Source organism: Coturnix japonica, chromosome Z (assembly GCF_054131305.1).
Source record: "Coturnix japonica strain WE chromosome Z, WE-NBRP24, whole genome shotgun sequence".
In the NCBI taxonomy this organism is placed as follows: Eukaryota; Metazoa; Chordata; class Aves; order Galliformes; family Phasianidae; genus Coturnix; species Coturnix japonica.
In genome coordinates, this window is record NC_140702.1 from 41,447,792 (window position 1) to 41,466,504 (window position 18,713).

The 18,713-nt window shown below is 35.3% G+C and overlaps 1 protein-coding gene across 4 annotated transcripts in view; it reads right to left on the reverse strand.

Annotated features, from left to right (window-relative positions):
- Positions 1–18,713, reverse strand: part of FOCAD (focadhesin) — an 86,603-nt gene that overhangs the window by 33,617 nt on the left and 34,273 nt on the right. For all 4 annotated transcript variants that reach the window (XM_015849089.3, XM_015849086.3, XM_015849088.3 and 1 more), the window contains 10 exons: positions 15,445–15,549; positions 14,886–14,987; positions 14,261–14,391; positions 12,481–12,607; positions 8,161–8,295; positions 7,756–7,806; positions 6,900–6,983; positions 5,315–5,447; positions 1,835–2,023; positions 1,449–1,570 (listed from right to left, as the gene is read on the reverse strand). In XM_015849089.3, the coding sequence (XP_015704575.2) occupies positions 1,449–1,570; positions 1,835–2,023; positions 5,315–5,447; positions 6,900–6,983; positions 7,756–7,806; positions 8,161–8,295; positions 12,481–12,607; positions 14,261–14,391; positions 14,886–14,987; positions 15,445–15,549 (1,179 nt within the window). The remainder of the gene's footprint in view (positions 1–1,448; positions 1,571–1,834; positions 2,024–5,314; positions 5,448–6,899; positions 6,984–7,755; positions 7,807–8,160; positions 8,296–12,480; positions 12,608–14,260; positions 14,392–14,885; positions 14,988–15,444; positions 15,550–18,713) is intronic.

The following is an 18,713-nucleotide window of genomic DNA, read 5'->3' on the forward strand; positions in this document are numbered from 1 at the left end:
GTCTAAAAACTTCAGGCAAGTTACACTAAAGACAGGTTTGCTAAAGATGGAACTAGCTAGTTAGCTACAGAAAAGTACCAGTACAAATATAATGTCAACAGTCAGGACTCAGGACACAAGAGCAAAGCCAAGAGAGAGCCAAGCTGAAACATCACAGGATCAGAACACAGCCCCCATGGGTTTTCCACTGCATATGCATGTGCTCAGTGTCAAGCTTTCAGGTTGCAAACAGTGTACCTCCTCAAATCCCTTGCCTGCAAGCTTCCAACTCAAACCCTTGTTATAATTATTTATATAATAATAATTTATATATAACAGTGTTTTGTTACAGTGGTTCATTGATATCCTTAAGCAGGTCTGCAGCAAGTGGGCTCCTGGCCTGCTGTGTGATTTTTGCAGACCAAAATCAGCACCCAGACATACTCCCACCTTCAAACCATACCACATTCACTCCACTTCTTCTAACTTCTGCAACAGGTGCAATGCAAAATAGACAAAACACTCCCTTTAATTTCACAGGGCTGGTTCTGTCTCAACACACAAACTATCCTGTGCTTTTTCATGTGAAATCGACTAAAATCAAATAATCTCTAATAGCACCAAACTGCATGAGCAGAGAACAGATAGAGGAAGAATCATAGGACTGTTCAAGATTTCTATCCTTGAAAAACAGAGTAGAAACTGGTACTTTAAAAGAAAGCTTTTAAATGCCAAGTTTTTCATACACTGTTTTTATTTCTGGATATTCTGCCTGAGACAGAATATAAATTTTATACTTAAAAGAAATCATCATCTATGATTTATGACAGCCCTGGGCAATTTGATAGGGTGGGTGGTAGCCCAAAGCACAGAAGTTGGAATTAGATTTAGGTCCCTTCCAACTCAAGCCGTTCTATGATTCTGTAACTGTATGGCATTATAACAAGTCAAGGAGTTGCAACTTTTAAGAGATGGAATAGAATACAAAGTATTAACAATAATCACAGAATCTACAAGGTTGGAAAATACCTCTGGGATCATCTAGTACACCCATACATCCACCACCCTTGTTTCCCCACTAAACCATGTCCCTTAGTACAATATCTAAGCATTTTTTAAACACAAGATATAAACGTCATTTCCCCACTGAGTCCCATCATTGCTCAGACTTTCTATTTAGCTAGATGTGGTTAGACACAACAGGTACAGGCAAGTCTAAGTGCTTCCACAAGTCAGAAAAAGGCAAAGAGCAATTTCTGCTGCTTCTGATTTTAGAAGAGGTATTACAGCAGTAAACACTCAGAAACATTCAATTCAAGTTATACGTCCCTCACAGCACCTTTAATTAATTAAGATACATTCACGTGTCACTGCTTTAGCTACCTCCTCATTATCATAAAAAACAGGTGTAAAGGAGGGCAAGGAAGCACAGTATCTATGAAAAGGAAAAAAAAAAAGCAGCAGCTTACCTCGTGAATGAGGGCTACCAACATTTGCTGGAAATTGCGTCCCCTGCTAGCCAGAAAGCGATTAATAGGCTTTCCATCTCTGCCCATATGGACTGGAAGGTCATAACACAACAACATGCCGGCTTAAAGAAAGGGGGAAGAAGGAAAAAAACCTCAGTAAAAAATACTCATAATAGTCTATAAGACTTGTATATGACAGCTGGAAACTCAAAAATAAAGTCAGCTAAATACACTTAACAACCTAAAAGACTAAGCGGCATATGCAATCATAGGTAGGCTAGATAAGACAACACTGTTTCTTAAACTGGTTCACTCCAATTTTAATCTGAGAAACAACTAAATCAAAGTGTGCATAACTGCCTAACTCCAACAGAGGGACAGCCTACCTGCAAGGCCAGGTGTCATTCCTGGTTGTTTGTTCCTCTCATACATTTTCAGCAAGAAATTTGGAACACCTGCAACGGTCTTCCCCTGGTCGGTGCGTGTGGCCCCTCCTCTCAAGGCAGAATGATACACACCTCGGGGCATGTTGGTCATCTCCTGTTTCACTAGCGATGTTGCAAATTCTTCAAATGCTAGATGAATCACAAAGAAAGAAACAGAGATGAAAGAGGACATCAGAGTTGATAACTGGGAAAATAAACCAATCATGAAAAACCCCAAATGACTGACATTTGTGCTTCAGGGCAGGTATGCTAATCTAGTAATGACATTCAGATGAGAGCTCATGGTCAAGGAACTGAGAACCTTGGCAAGTCTCTCTGAACCCACATCTGCTGCCACTGTCACTTCAAATGGCACTATGTCTTATCATATGCTCAAGCGGAGAAGAAAAACAGCCTAAACTATTCCTTGAGCTATTCCCTAAATGTATACTTCTAACTTTACACCTGTAAAAGTGAAATAGTGTGGCAGAAAAACGAATGAGAACATAGCAAAACAATCAAACAAAACAAAACAAAACAAAACAAAAAAAAAGCAAAAAAAAACAGTCTCTAAAACTTGATTAAGGAGATTTAAAAAGAGTGCAGTGCAAAAAGAGTACATGGAAAGAGAGAGTATGTGCAGTCAAGGAATATACAGAAAACAAGAACCGCCTTGATTTCTATAACCATAGGAGTAATTGCTGAGTTCTGTGTGCTTAGGTTATGCCTTTTGTAGTCTAGCTGGGCTCAAAATATACAGAATTAATAGAAAGTTGCTGTTCATTTGTGAAGTAAATCTGAAGGCAAATGTAAGCAAAAAGGACTGTGTTTCTGGACTGTACAGTGTTACTATATTGCAGCTAAGAGTTGACAACATACCTGAACATTGCAAAGTTGGTACTTTGGTCTGTTAAAGCTTTTGTTATATAACTGAGTTTTAAGGGGATTTATAACAACAAAGATTGAAACTTTGTCATAAAAGTTCCCTAATTAAATACAGCCCTGCTTTGACTTGGAGATTAAGAACAATGGAGACTAAATGACACCCACTTAACCTTCCTAGGTCCCAGAAATACCTATGTGAGCTTGGAATATAATTCCAATTCCAATATAACATTTTATACTGGAGCTTCCTTATATTTCCTATTTTCATTATGTTCCCATCATTTTAGCAATGTATTTTTTCCAAATCAGCTTCATAAACCCTCAACCAAGGTCATTCTGTTTTATGATAACAGAGTAGTAGTCTCAGTCTGATAAGTCTTTATGTTACAGCAGGAAGAGAAACTGTATCTGTGGAATTTATTTTATTTTTTTCCCCTACATGTAAAATCAACATCCAACAGAAAAAATAAAAAGTGAGACTTCACAGTTGGTGAAATCACTAGTGATTCACACAGGACTTGTAAGCTTATTCCCAGTCCTCAGTGATATATATTCTTCCTACAAAACTAAATGTAATGACAGAAAAACAGTATTTATTCACTAATCTTGACATTTGTAAGAGGTTTTTTTTTAAAATTTTTTTAAAAAAAAATTTATTTTAATTTAATTTAATTTAATTTTTTTTTATTTTGGGGGACTACAGCAAGAAAGTAAGAAAATCAGAGAGGCCAGCTCTTTCAATGGTGGTAACCATCCACATACATCATACATGGAGACACCCCAGCATAAGTAGCAGTCATTTTACTTGCTGGTTATGCCAAAGAATACTGAACATAGAATTCAAAAGCAATTTTTTTATGCAAGAGATAGAACTCAAGGATTTAGGCTGTCAGATGTAAAAACAGTGAAAAATCCAGGTAAATTTAATGAAACACCTACATGTGCAGCAAATGATACAATATTATATTCTAAAGCCTGAAATGAGTCTGAAGGAAAAAAAAAATTCAGCTGACTTTACGGGAACAAAATTTTCTGCATCTCAGACATTCTGGATGAAAAAGTATGAAAATAGTAAAAAAAAAAAAAGCCCATAAAAAATAATCACACTCCTTTCCCTGCCTTTAGTGAGCACTTTAATGCTTTGAAACAACGTGAAAACTGTAGTGACAAATCAGTTCTAAAGGAGTTTCAGAGAAGATACTTTTTTCAACACCTCACATATGCAGACAACTATATATTAAGTTGAAACGGCAGCACATTCTAACTAATGGCCACAGAAAGCCTACTTTTACTGTTGTCTAATTTTTCTCAAATCTCTTGCAGAAATACATTCTGCAGATTTGCAACCTTAGACATTTTCCTCACACAGAGGGAGAAACCTCTTGGGAAAAAAAAAGATCCTACAATTTAATAGAAATGGCAGAACCAGGACCAACTTATCTTTGGAGCATGTTTTTTAACTGCAGTTACCATAGCATATATGTGTTCATCTCTTCAGGAAGAAGCACGTGGATGCTGAAAAAAATTAGAGATTTTCTTCCACTTGCAAGGACATAAGAAGGAGGGAGAGACAAAAAAGTAAAAAATGCAACTGAGAGCTTAAGGAGTAAATGAGGAAAAATAAGAAGAGGAGAGGTATTTAATAGAAGTGAATATTTCCTTTAAACTTTGATGCACCCAAGCAAAGACTTCACTGGAAGTCTGAGTAACAGACATTTTTCCTAAAAAGCATCTAGATCCTTCTCCTTCTAAGCTGGAAGTTGTGAATTAATTTCAGTAACACATTACAGCAGAATTCCACCAGGTAAGGTGGCACAGTTTTAGCTCTAATAGATTACAGACCTTATTTGTCTTGAGTTTCATACCCCTTCAGAGGACTGAGAAATTTCACAACAATTTTTACCAGTTTCAACAGCTGTTAGAAAATGAAGAGTGGAAGTAAAAGACAGTATTAACTATAGTAATTGAGTGAACTTAAAAAAAAAATAAAAAAATCCACCAACAAATACTAAAGGTGATTCAACTCCCTAGTTTTCAAAACAAACATATCATCTGGAGAACACCCCTTAGAGGACATTTCAGTATTCATATACATAAACATAGCACTGATAACTTCACTGATTGAAAGGATTTTGCATATTGCACTGCTTTAATATATTATAAATATTATTAAAAAGCATGTGATGTATTTCATATCAGGAAAACCATTTTATACAGCTTTTGTTTTCCATGGTTTTTATTCCCCCTCAATCTGCCATAGGCTAAAATAGACAGCTGCCTGTAAGACTGTCTGCACAGTCCTTCCTGTTGACATTGCACTGTAATGAAACAATGGGCATCTGGAAAGCAGAAAGTACATCATGAGCAACTGGCTTTTGCTGGAGGACTAACCATTATAAATAAGGATTTTTAAAAAGCACTGAAAGGTTTTTTTTTGTTTTTTTTTTCCCCCCAGCATCAGGAACTCTGACCCACTGTCTTCCTCAGACTGAGTTACAGGTCTTATTTTCCTCTGAAGTTTTAGTTTATACACCTTAAACACAGAACACACTGTACCTCCTAATACAGAATCCGGTGTTAGAGACAGCAGCTTGATATACGAAGAACCTGGAACAAAAAGATTCACCTCCTTCTCTTCCTCGTCTTCATTCATGTCTGTCTCCTCCGGTGAGATAATTTCTTCTCGTGCCTAGAAGATTAAGAAACAGAAACATCAGAACAAATCTCTTAATCCTTATTATCTTTCATGATTTCAAACATCAAAAAAAAAAAAAAAAGAAAAGAAAAAAAGAAACTTAATATGAAAAGTTCCCTATTTCATTTATTTCAATTTCGTTAATTGGAGCTGAAAGAATTAAAGCTCTCCTTCTACCTGAATGAAATGCAGAACTGGTCAATAAAAATCACGTGGATATATAATCTAGTCATAAAACTAGTCTTGATGTTCAGTCAGAAATAGTATTACTAAAACTTTATTATCACTCATTCTTTGAGCACAGAGATAATCCATGCATTACACTTTATACTAAAAATGTTCTGTGCATATTATATTTTGATGTTGTTTTCAGAATTTGAAGAACTGAAAAATATTTACAGTGTTTTCAATGTAAATATATTTATTTTCTGATAAGCGTGAAGTAAGAGCATAAGTAATACTGAATACTGTATCACCACAAAAGAGAAATGGCAATATGATAGTGTTAAGAGATTTCCCTTATTCTGCATTGTGGTGTTCTCTGCAAACACATTTTTCATTTGCAAGGCCAGTGCTCAACTCTTTCAACTGGTTTAAATAGAGAAAGTATGTTTATTTAAATTTTAATTTGCCTTATTTTCATAATATGCAGTTACATTTCCCAAACTGAGCCCACTTTGTAATAATGCAGGCACTAAAATCTCACAGAGATTTACTATGTTATATAGTACCAATGGAATACTGAATATTGTCCAGTCTATCTTACAAAGTTATTTTAAAAGAGAAAATAATTCACACAGATGATCTTTGTTCATTTCCTTTCACTGTTCCATTCTGTAAGGTTATTGATTCAACTGATTAGACTGAAGTTTCAGATTTGAACAGCCCTTTACATATTCAATAAGATGTCTAATAACTGATCTCAAATACTTTCTGGCTGTGGTTTTTAAACAACAGAAAAACCCAAAATGTCATGCTGTAGAAGTACTGGTACAGGGCTGGTAAAGTTTTCAGCTCAGTTCCAAACAAGCACCTATTTCTCAAACTGACTTTCCCATTTCAGAAGCAAGAGCACCAAGCATGCCTGTTACTGCAATGGATGGAAGAGTGCTCATGAGAGCTCCTTGGTGTCAAGACTCAGCTGCACACCTTATCAGAAGAGCATAAAGTGCAAATCTGGTGCTTAATGAGTAATATGTTGATTTGACCACTGAAATAAGAAAAACTACCTTCTGACTGCTCAGCTCCTACTTGCAGGTTTCCCCTCTAATAAACCTTAGTTATGCTAACCACATGCAATATCACTTAACTAGCAGTTGTTCATACTCCTTCTTTGAGACACTCAGTTGTCTCATAGCATCACTCAGATCAATGCATCACTCAGAAGATAAAACTGACATCAAGTGCAAGTGATGTCCCTTACTACTGAAAACACAAAATTGCTACCTGTTCAGGAAGATGAAGAATTGTATGTTCATCAGAGCCAAATGCTGAGAGTGATTTGTAGGCTGAAACAGCTACAATAGCATCCTAGAAAATTAGCAGGAAGAAAAAGAAAATCACATGCACAACAAACAGCACCGATACACACCAAACATTTCACATAGAAAAAGCCTATCCACTAATCACTGAATACTTAAAAAGAGTAACCGACTCTTCTTTAAGCAGTAGTGCTTTCCTGAGATATTCTCCAAATTACTTTGGACTTTGTATAAAACCAATTACAAAGGCCTGATATCACTCTGATTACTGTACTCCACTACTGCTGTACATGTAGTTTATGTAGAAATATGAGCTACGTTTAAACTCAAGTTCTTTGGTTCTACTAGCTTTTTGGCTACGGCAGCCCAGCATTTCCCCAGCAAAGAAATGAGGCATATGTACCCATGCAATTGGTCTGAATTGATCTCTACATGTTGCACTGACCTAATTAATTTAGAATCACATTTTAGACATTTTCCAAATTGAGCTAGTTGTCACAGTTTCAGCTTAGCCAATGGAGTTTTACTATTTCAGTGCTGAAGCCTATCACAGGATTGAAACTACTCTGCTGGGACAATTCTTTGTGGCAGCTGCTAATCTCAGGACTAGCAGTTGGCTATTTTTCTTGTACATCTCACTGCTTCAAAAAAAGAATTAAACATTCAACAAGAAGAAAATGCTACCACAAAACAACATTGTTGGCACTGATAGCTTTCTCTTGACAGAAAAGTATCAAATTAAATATCCAGTTGCTGACATCATTTATTAACATCATTATTAACACAGACACCAGGAATTAACATTTTCACTTGTCACTTACCTTGTTTTGTGTGTTTTTCCACAGGAAGCTGAGAACTTGAGCTTTAAATTTCTATAAAAGCAGACAACACATATGTTCAGTTTCTCTTTAAGCAAGAATGCAGTTGAAATCAAGTAACCTTACACAGACTGCTTCTTCAACATGTGCTGAACTAAGAAAGATGAGAGGCACAGGGCTGAACTACAAACACATCCTGTGAGAGGGGAATTTGTGATCAATGTTTCACTCAAATTTCACAGCTGTCTTTCAGGGTTCATTAATGCAAACTAAAGCTGTGAAATGATTTGGGAATGTGTATTGTGAAGGGTTGCAATTCAGTGGTAAGCAAAAATATGCAGATATTTGTAAAACTCATATACAATAATATAACGAAAGAAGAGATTCAGTGTAGTCTGAGGTACATACCTCATACTCATTTGTATTCACTGTTAATGAGGGAACCAGAGAAAACAGTTCATTCAGTGCTTTTAAAATAAGGGGTCTTGTATCACAACTCAGCTTTGGTGACAGAGCATTCCATGTAGAATTAATACAAACAACCTGAAGGGAAAGTGGGAGGCAGTATTAATAACAGCAATTTCAACCTGCATGGCATGTTTGTTTCCAGAATTTGCTTCCTTTCTTGTAAATATGAATTAATGTAAATTGCATTAAAAACCCGCCAGATAAAAAGACCTAAAAGCCTGTTAAAAATTCACTTGTATACAATAATTCTAGAATTCTCATCAGATAAAGCAGCTCCTCAGTAGGAAAAATAGAGCAATGCAGCAATAAAAATAAAGATGCAGATGCGTATGTTGTCTTCATATATTGCAATTACTTTACTTCACTTTTTACCTTTAAAAGCAAGCTGTCTGGAATTCCAAAAGAATGAAAGTAGAGAAAGCTCCAAAACAAAATGTCCTTACAGAAAGGAAGAACATAAAACTGTAGGAATCCAGAAATAATTTCAGAGAACTGAAACTAAAATAAGCAATAATACAATACTAAGACCTATGCTAAGCAGTCAGTTTTTAAACAGCTGATAACTGAAGAAAAAGGAATCAGAAACAAGAAGATGAAATCATTCTGTGTGAAAATACAGATGTCAGTAAGATCACACTTCCTTCCAAGTGTTACTTAAAATTGTGAAACATGTCTGAAAAATCATGGACCTACTTTTTATTCTATGAACTATGAATTTGGAGTCTTTCCATTTGCATTCCAAGTCCTCAAAAAACATTAGCTTTATCCTTTTAAATCTCACTTTGAAGTTATGTTAGGAACCAGAAAGTCATTTTGCGCCAAGTAGAAGCTGAAATACCCTTAGACACATTTTTGTAATCCTATTATTTCCTTAAAAGGAAAAACTACACAAAAAATATGGGCAATATTAAAAATAAATAAATATATGCATCTGCAAGGCATTCATTCAATGAAGAATTCATTATAAATCAGAAAATCATGCTCTTGAAGGTTTTTCAATTTAAAAAACCTATACATAGATACACAGCAAAGTGACTTCTCATTACAGTTAACAAAATCCAACACTCTGAATATCTTGCAAGATATATGGTGCTTAGACTGGATTTTTTTTTTGTTGTTGTTTCTTTTTTTTTTTTTCCAGATTTGAAAGCACCAGGGAAAACAAATAAATAAATCCATCTGTCAACAACAAGGTAATACTCTACATAGAAAGCATTCTACCTTGCTTATTATTTCAACAAAGAGTAAGAAATACTTCAAAATTGAACACTACTAGACAGGTGTATCCTGGCAGATTAGAATTATAGAATCACAGAATCACCAAGGCTGCATAAGACATCCAAGATCATCCAGTCTAACTGTCCACCTATCACCAATATTTCCCACTAAAACATTTCCCTCAGTACCACATTTAAATGTTTCTTGAACACATCCAAGAATGGTGACTCCATCACTTGCCTGGGCTCCTTGTTCCAGCACCTGACCACTCACAGAGAGAAGTATTTCAAACCTGAATCTTCCCTGGTGCAACTTGCATCCATTCCCTCCAGTCCTATCACGAGTTACATAGAAGAAGCTAACTCCTCCCATGCCACAGTCTCCTTTCAAGGAACTGTAGATAGTGATGAGGTCTGCCCTGAGCTGCCTCTTCTCCAGACTGAGCAATTCCAGCTCCCTCAGTTGCTCCTTCTAAGACCTGTGCTCCAGCTTTACTGCCCTTCTCTGGACACATTTCAGGGCCTCGAGGTCTTTCTTGCATTGAGGGGACCAAAATTGTTAATAGGAGGCGAAAAAGATACCAGAACAGAATTCTCATTCAAGTTCAACATGAATTGGGAAGTGTTCCAGCACAGTAAAAAGTATGTTTAGTTTTACGGATCTGTTCAACAGATCTTCAAATATATAGATTTTTAAAAAATTAAGTATTTGTAGCCAAAATCTGTATGAAATTCAGTTACCTTTGAGGAACTTATTCCCTTTTCACATTCAGCATTTGATATGCAACAGAAAATCTCTTGGCTCTTTTGTCCTAACCATCTATGACTTCTGTGGCTCACAGATAATACTCCAAAAAAAATCAGACTACATCTAGCTTTGCAATTACATCTATGTGTCAAACTCAGTCCATCTAATTTGTTCTCACATGAGATTTCAATTCATTATATTCCTTGCTTATGCTGGTTTATTTTTGATCAATAAAACAAAGAAATATGGAAAAGCCTTTCCCACAAAAAGGCTGGAGAGGGGTTTAAAATAGTATGCTTGGCATTTTCATTCTTGGATATTTCTTGGCTTGTTTACAGTGCTTGACACACAAAAGAAGACAAGACAGTTGTCTTTATATGAAAAAAATCTTAGCTTCTGTCGAAATCATATTGGCAAAATAAATAAAATTGTCCAGAAACAAGAACTGTGTGCATTTTGCCTTTCTGACATACAAGTTGTTGTGTGCCATTCATTAAAGCCCTTTTGCTATACACACACACAAAAAACTAACAACAACAAAATCTGGCTTAGCCTTCCTTATAAGTCATGCAAAAACAGATCTAGTACTCTCACTACAATTTGTGTAGTGTTATTTACTTTGCATAGAGCCTTTACATTTATATGAAATGATTACTGTATTCAACAAATTGTAAAACCATACGTTCAACCAGAAAATTGATGTTACAGCAAGCTTTGTAACAGTACTACTTTTACAAAGAAAGCTTTCTGACACTCTTGGAATTCTGCTCTGACAAGTTACACAATGCGTACAGTTCTGTCATCAACTGTCAGCACCATACGTATGAAAATGCTGTTTTTTATACTTCGGCAGAAGCTGACTAAGAATTAGGTGCTTGCTAAAATTCTGCACCTAAACAGCAACACATGGAAAAACTCAAAGAGATTAAATCCTTTTCCCATGGTTATGTGTTGACACAGTGGCACAGTAAGAAAATAGCACAATAAAATTCTCTACAATTATGTCCTGTCAGGTTTCTGCTCTGTAGATTGGAGTCTAAATAATAAATATGGGATGGACAGCATTGCTTACCCCAAATGATTACCTAGTTTACTGAAAGACAACTCTATGAAAGTTACAGTATCTCATTGCAGCACCTGTTTTCCCAAACAAACTGGCATGAAGTTGGGGAAACAAAGTAGGCACAAGAGGGCCAGTAAAAATTAGAAAAGGAAAGCATTCACTGTCCACAAAGTGTTCCTTTTTTCTGGAGTACATTGAGCTATCTTAGTCTCCCACATCCAATCAGTGTGCAGTGCTTCTCAAATGGTATTTTTTTTCAGTTGGATGTTATGTTTGTCACAGGCCTAGCTCCTGCATCTCTGCAGGAAACAAAGCCTATATATAATCCAGTTGAGGAAAACATCAGTATTGTGAAGGCCTCCATTCTGAGAATCCATATGAGCTCAAGATGTGTTAAACTTTGTACCAAAACTAAACACAGTTGTTACCCTGAGCAAGATGGTTCTTAATACTTTCTGTCTGAAACTTAACTATGTTAAATAACAATGTCTATGGAATGCTAGCCATTTCTATATTGCTCTTGAACTACTGTAATGATTGCACATGTACAGTATGGTAATGGCTGGATTCCTTTACTGGATCAGTTTCACTGTGGTAAACATTGCACTGAGTGAGGAAGCAGATAAACCTAAGATTGTTGTTTGGCATTAAACAAATAATCACGTATTCCTGTAGGGTACTATTAGTTCAGTAACTCAGACACAGCCCACATAGTCCACAGTTTGTCTAAAGCGTGATTCTCAGCACATCTGTGTCACTATATCTACGTAACATGTTCCAATGTTTATCCATCCTCATTACCAGTAATGAATGTATTATTTTAAAATATTAAAAGTGATTTCACTACAAGTGATTTCATACCCTACACCACATGAACTGTGTAAATAAGAGACAAAAGGGCAGATCAGTAAGAAGATATGGCAAATGATTTACACACTTTCCAGCTAATCAAAATTATGTTCCACACAGCTGCTCTCTGTCAAATTTGAAGGAAGAATGCATGAAAGAAATGTTTCTGACACAAACTACCATGCTGACTTAAATTCCAAACCAACCATCTGACCTGCCATAGTGGAAATTCATAGTACAGTCCCCCAGGAAATGTAAATTCATGCTGGGAGAGAAGAATTCTATATAGATGTATATATGAAAAAAATAAATTCAACTGTGGGAGAGAAAACATTATCCACAAACAAAACACGGAAGACACTGATAATTTCATTTGACCTTACCTCAGCCTCACAAAGTGCCTGAAGACCCTGTAAGACAATAGCAGCAGGTGAAGCTTGATCAGGTTTTGTGCATTCATTCAACACCTGGGAAATAGCAGCCAACATATCTGCTCCATGCTGGTATGGCCTAATGGAAAAAACACAAAGATATAGGGCAGTGAAGCAGTATTCATGCATACATACAATTGCACTCTACAAAATAATTTACTAAGTATCAATTATTCAAAAATGACAACTAAAATGGACAAACTAAGAGGCAAAGGAGAAAAAAAAGGATGAAGCAGCAGGAAATTCTAAAGTTGGAGTGACAGAGAACTGGATCAGCAAGCACAGAGTTTGCAATGAAATATGTCACCAAGAAATTAAGCTATGGAAGTCTTTTTATAAGAAAGTTGTGTGTTCTAAAAGATTACACTATCAAGAAGCAGCCAAGAAAATGCTGTTAAAGAGACTATCCTGTGCTTCTTATTTACAGTCTTTTATAGGCATTAACATGTACTGCTGTATATTTTGGAGACAAAAGACTGGCCTGATACAAGAATATTCCCTTTACATTAGCTAGAAACCTTTTTTTCAAATACATTTTTTGCTGCAGCTATTTATTTCTCTTTCTATGACCACATGGCCACTTATTTGTTTTCAAGTCTTACAGCACCCACTCAGATTCTCATGGCAAAAAAAGTCGACTGCTGATTCTGCAGATCCTCTCACTGATTCTGTAGGAGCTTTGGGTAAAAAGCATCTGCTGAAGTGATTTATATGCATAGAATGTTCAAGCTCTCTCTACTAGTTCCCACTTTCTTTCAAATTATTTCTAAATGCATGAAGAACAGTGCTTTATACCTGAAGAGCATTCACTTGGCAAAGAAAATATTTCAGCTGCACTGAAATTCCTCTCATGATGTTCACTTGTTTTCATTTTCATTTCTTTACTGTTTCTTGAAAAAAGCCATTTGACAAAATTAAATAGTTAACAATCCCTGTCCTCATTTTGAATCTTTCCAGCTGTTAGTAATTTTTACTTTCCTGAAGGTCGAAGTGTAAACCAAAGGATGGGTGGACAAGGAGAAAAGATGGTAATGAGCACACAAAAATGGAAGTAATTCATAAGATGTTTAAAAACAATCTTTTTGGCTGTCAGTGCTCCATCCCTGGAGGCATTCAAGGCCAGGCTGGATGTGGCTCTGGGCAGCCTGGTCTAGAGGCTGGCAACCTTGTCCATGGCAAAGGGGTTGAAACAAAATGATCTTCGAGGACCTTTTGAACTGAAGCCATTCGGTGACTTTGTGATTTGTTACTGTGTTAGAGAGCCTGTATTAGATCTGAATAAAGGCCCATAATTTGTGTGTGACAAAAAAAAGTTCTTTCAGAAAAGTATCTAGTTTTTCTTTGATCAAAAGACTTTTGATCAAAAGTTTTCTAGAAAAGTTTTTCTAGATCAAAAGTCTTAGATATTTCTTCCAATGGTGCACTTTTTTAAAATTTGGAGTTGGTATGCTTTAGGTTTCTGTTCTGCATCAGTGCAGGACCCTTGTTTTGTTTATAATGAAGACAGGTCTTTTCCACTAACTTTAAAATTACTTAAACATCCTTTTAAATCCAGTGTGTAAGTAGTTGAGATTAACAATGTCTGAGTCAGTATCTTGCACAACTGGAAAATTACTAGCCATAATATTAGTCACAATTAGCAAAACAGACTAGCTAGAAATAATTATGCAGCTTATATGAAAAAGTTTTTCCGTACAAAGGCATAAGAATGACAACAAACTCTTCTACTTACCTCTGTTTACAGATATCCCTTATACAGGCAGCTTTAGCAATCACTTTTTCCCACTGAGCATCCTTGTCAACAGACAAAGAAGGTACATCAGATGTTGCCAAGAACTTCTGTAATTCTGGGTAAATTCGATCCTAGAAGTAATTTATTATAAAAATTATCGTGATGACAAGATTTTGATGGCTACCAGTTTTACATGACTTCTAAATTCTACATTTATTGCATATCATACTTTGCTTTTCTTAACCAGAGTTCAATGCTGCACTGGGATCTGAGTAACTTTTGCAGACTGTATCTTAATTGTTACTTCATAAACAAAGAAGCAAGTTGCTGCCTTTTTATTAAGGCCATGTTCTTACCATATGTTAAGTGAAACAGAAACCTATCTCTGAAAAACTGTATTTTTCCTCTAGTTGAAATGAAAAGCAGCTTTTCCAAAAGAGGTATTACTGAAATATTTCACTAAAACATAATCAGTAAAGATTTTCACCACTTTCACCACTTAACCTATATTGCTGAAAATGAGATGTTAGAAACAATGCTCCGAAACAGATTTCTTTTCCTGGTTAGAAGAAATGAAGTTTACAAATTGCTGTTGTACTCAGAGACACCACAAGAATTTTCTAACCTGTCTTTCCCACAGAGATGTCATCAGACGCAAAGTAATAGCTCTAAGCTTCGGTGTGCTCCCCAGCATGTGTATGGTTCGTAAAATCTGAGGTACACAAACCTGAAAGAGATTTTGTTAACCAAAAGTTACTATTACTTTACTATTTTTCTTTTTTTTTAATTCTTTTTCTATTTTTTTTTTTTTTAATGACCAAGAAGGTGCACAAATGTACAAATTGTTACTTGGACCAAGTATCACAGTTCTGTAACTGTCCAACAGCAATGTCAGAAGCTGGAACCCACTGAATCCAAGAACATCTTTTTAGCTTATCTAAAAACAATAATGATATGCTACAGACAAGAAAGCATAAAGTACATTTCACCTTACTCAAATGCCATATTCCAGCCAAAATATTACAGTGTTAGGCTTATACTTGCATGTCAATTATTATTTTAAGCAAGCTGTGAGTCTAAATCACATCCTTTCCCCCCCCCCCCCCCCCCCCTTATTTTTTTGGTAAATACATGACTACTTATTGACACAGTTTATATCTTACTAAAAGAACTTTCATTCTGACCTTGTGTACACCAAGTGAAGGCAAAGTATACAATATATCCCTGTAAAGTGCAGGCTCCAAAGGTCTTCCCAGTATGAATATCAGAACTGGGATAAGACTTGGGACCTACAATAAAACAAAAGAATATAACTTCAGAATTAAGTTGCTGACTTGGTAAGTATCTTACATACAATACATTGATTTTGTGAGACAATATTAAGAACTCTCACTTTTCTGCATTATTTTGTATAAAAATAATAAAAACAAAGGTAAATTTCCAAGGTTAATTTTTTGTTTCTTGAAACTTGTTTCTTCTATGTAATCATCTCAGAAGCAAGCTGTTATGAATGTTCAGCTAAAACTAACACAATAATCTAGAATGCTAATGACTGTCTCATATTTGCAAGAAAATCAGGTAAAAATGAATGCTGTTGTGATCTGGATCTAAGTATGTACAATGGTCTTTAACCACAGATCCAGAGGAATATTTTTAAAGGCTCTCACAATCAGCAAATAGTAATTGGCTCAAAGTTGGAGATGGGAATTGATATTACAGAAATATTAGTAATACCTGTAAGCTCTAACTTATCAATTTGTTACATGAATATTCTTAATATTAATATAAACTGCTACAGGAATCCCTTAATCACCATGCAATATTATTTAAACATATCATATCACAAACAAATAAATGCTGCATGTTTTGTTACAGCATATACTGTAGTGATGCCATACAGTGTTCTCTTTTGGAAGTGGAATGATAATTTACCACAAAAAAGTGTATGAAGAATTGTTTCCATATGGGAAATTCATACTCAACAGAAGACCTAGCTACTTTAAACTGCACATTTACAGCTATTCATACGTCCTCTACTTCTTGAATTTGAGAGCATTAATAGCAAGAAGTTTCCTATTTCCTCTTAAATTTCCGCAGTAAATCCATCTTCATATAAAACTTCCATTACAGGCACTGAAAGGAATATTACATGGAAAATCATATACATTAAAATATTCATATACCAAGCCATTGGAAAAAACTACTCTGATTGGATAAGCGCCTGTATGCACAGTTAAGGAGTGTTTGTGGAATGCTTTGATAACATGTAAAGGTGGATGGGAAAGTTGTAAGGGCAGATGGGAAAGCCAAAAGAGGTAAATTGTGAATGTATAGAAATTACATGAAAACCTGTACGAAATGAATTGGATCATTCGCTTCTGAGTCTGTGTTTACTTCAATTGTTTTCTGTCCTTTCAAAGGAATTCTGATGATGCTACTATTTATCCCTCAAACCTCTCCTAATGGAATGTAATTTACTTAACTTTTCTAATATATGTTAAGGAGGTGCCACAGAGATTTCCCTAGAGTGATAAAGAAGGGAAGTGTTTATTTATCATAGAGCACAAATCTCCTTTTATTTAGGCCAGAGTTTTTAGTATTTTCACTCCTGCATGGTCATTTTTTCTCCTCTTCTGGAGATTCATATCACTACATTGTAAAATTAAATCTACCCATTTATTTTACTTTTTTCCACTTCATTTCATGGATGCTTAAAAGCAATTACATGGCACTGGTTCACATTCTGCTTCTATGCAATGGCAATTATTTTATCTAAAGGTAAAATTTATCATTGTACAAAGGTCCATCTCAGTTCACAGAAATCAGTAAACTGACTGAGCAAGAATAATAAAATAGAAATCAAATAGCTCTGGGAGTTTGCCTGTTTCTCTCTGTTACTACCAGTTTCAAATAGTAGACCAGAAAAATATCATTCGTCCTACAAAACAGGACCACCTTTGTAATAAGTGAGAAATCCAAATCTGTGCTTTCACAGATTTGAAAGTCTTGTTCTGGATCTGTATTTAATAACTAAGGAATTAAATACAATATATTATTTATTCAAGTTTTCCAAATACCACTTGTCATATCCAGATAAAATGAATTCCTTTATTTACCCCGAGATCTCACAACACTTCTGATTAACGGACCATCTCTCTCATTCTCCCTATTTCCCATGGTTATCTACCATTTGTAGAAGTAGCCCTGCTTTTCCTTTAGACAAAAAGAACTGAAGGCAGCCAAGGCAGTTTTCTGGCTTTTGAAAAAGTTAAATTTTTTACTTTCTTTTTATTTTTTTTTAAAAAAAAAAACACTTAGAAACAGACCAGCTGAAGAAAGCAAAATAGAAATAAAGTAGCAGAGATACAGATGAATTTGTCCAGCTAAAACTTCACAATAAGTACAAATACTTCACAAGAACAACATTCAGTCCTCTGATGAAACACACATACTGCCTAATTTTTCTAAATAAAACCTGAAGAAGCAAGGCTTTGTTTACATGAACTAAAAGCTTTTACACATAGGAAATGTAATTTGCTAGTGGGTTAATCAAGTTTTGTTCTAGACATCACAACATTGTGATGTGTAGAACAACAGATTTATGGAAACACTAGATTGTGAATCTGCACAGATGCTTTTATAAGAATTTTGGTTGGAACTGTATGTTTCAAAATCCAATGTATTCTGAAATACTTAAATTAATTTTCAGCATTTCTTAGATAATTGAGTGAAGAATACTTATCTCCCCTTGTCTATCTTATTTTACATACCAATATACAAGATGGTATCAGAGAATAGCATCTCTGAATATGCACAACTGTAAGAGATAATTCACCTTTTTAGCTCAAGCAACCCTCTCTTATTTCCAGTAGGGTTCTTTATTTTTGTTTACTTGCCCTGAAACCTAAACCTATAAAAAACATCTTTATTACTTTATTGTTAATGGTAAAACAGATGGCCCCAGGAAACCCTGTCATCCAAAGGATGTGGTTTTATACTGTGCTTTGCAGTAGTTTGCCTCAACATAAATATTCCTAGCCAGCATTCTTAACCAACATTCTCCTGGTTAACTTAACCTTGCCTCAGCAGACCACAACAGCCAAAAGCATTTGTAGACACAGAAAAATTAGTTTCTAAACTACCATTAACATCAAATATTATTATTATTATTAACATCAATAACACCAGCTTCCAAACAATTGAAGGCAGATGATGAGACAGATACCATTTTTTCTATTTAAGTGACCATACACCTAATTTTCACCTGAGCAGCTGCTGGCATTTTTGCAAGTTTATCTGAAACCAATTTGCCTTTCTCTGACCCTCCCCCCCAAAAAACAACAACAACAACAAACAAACAAAACTCTCATTTAGAATGAACAATTCAATAGAAATAAGGGTAAAGGTACAAAGAGAAGTAACAAACTTCTGAGAGTAACACACTCCCTGAGAA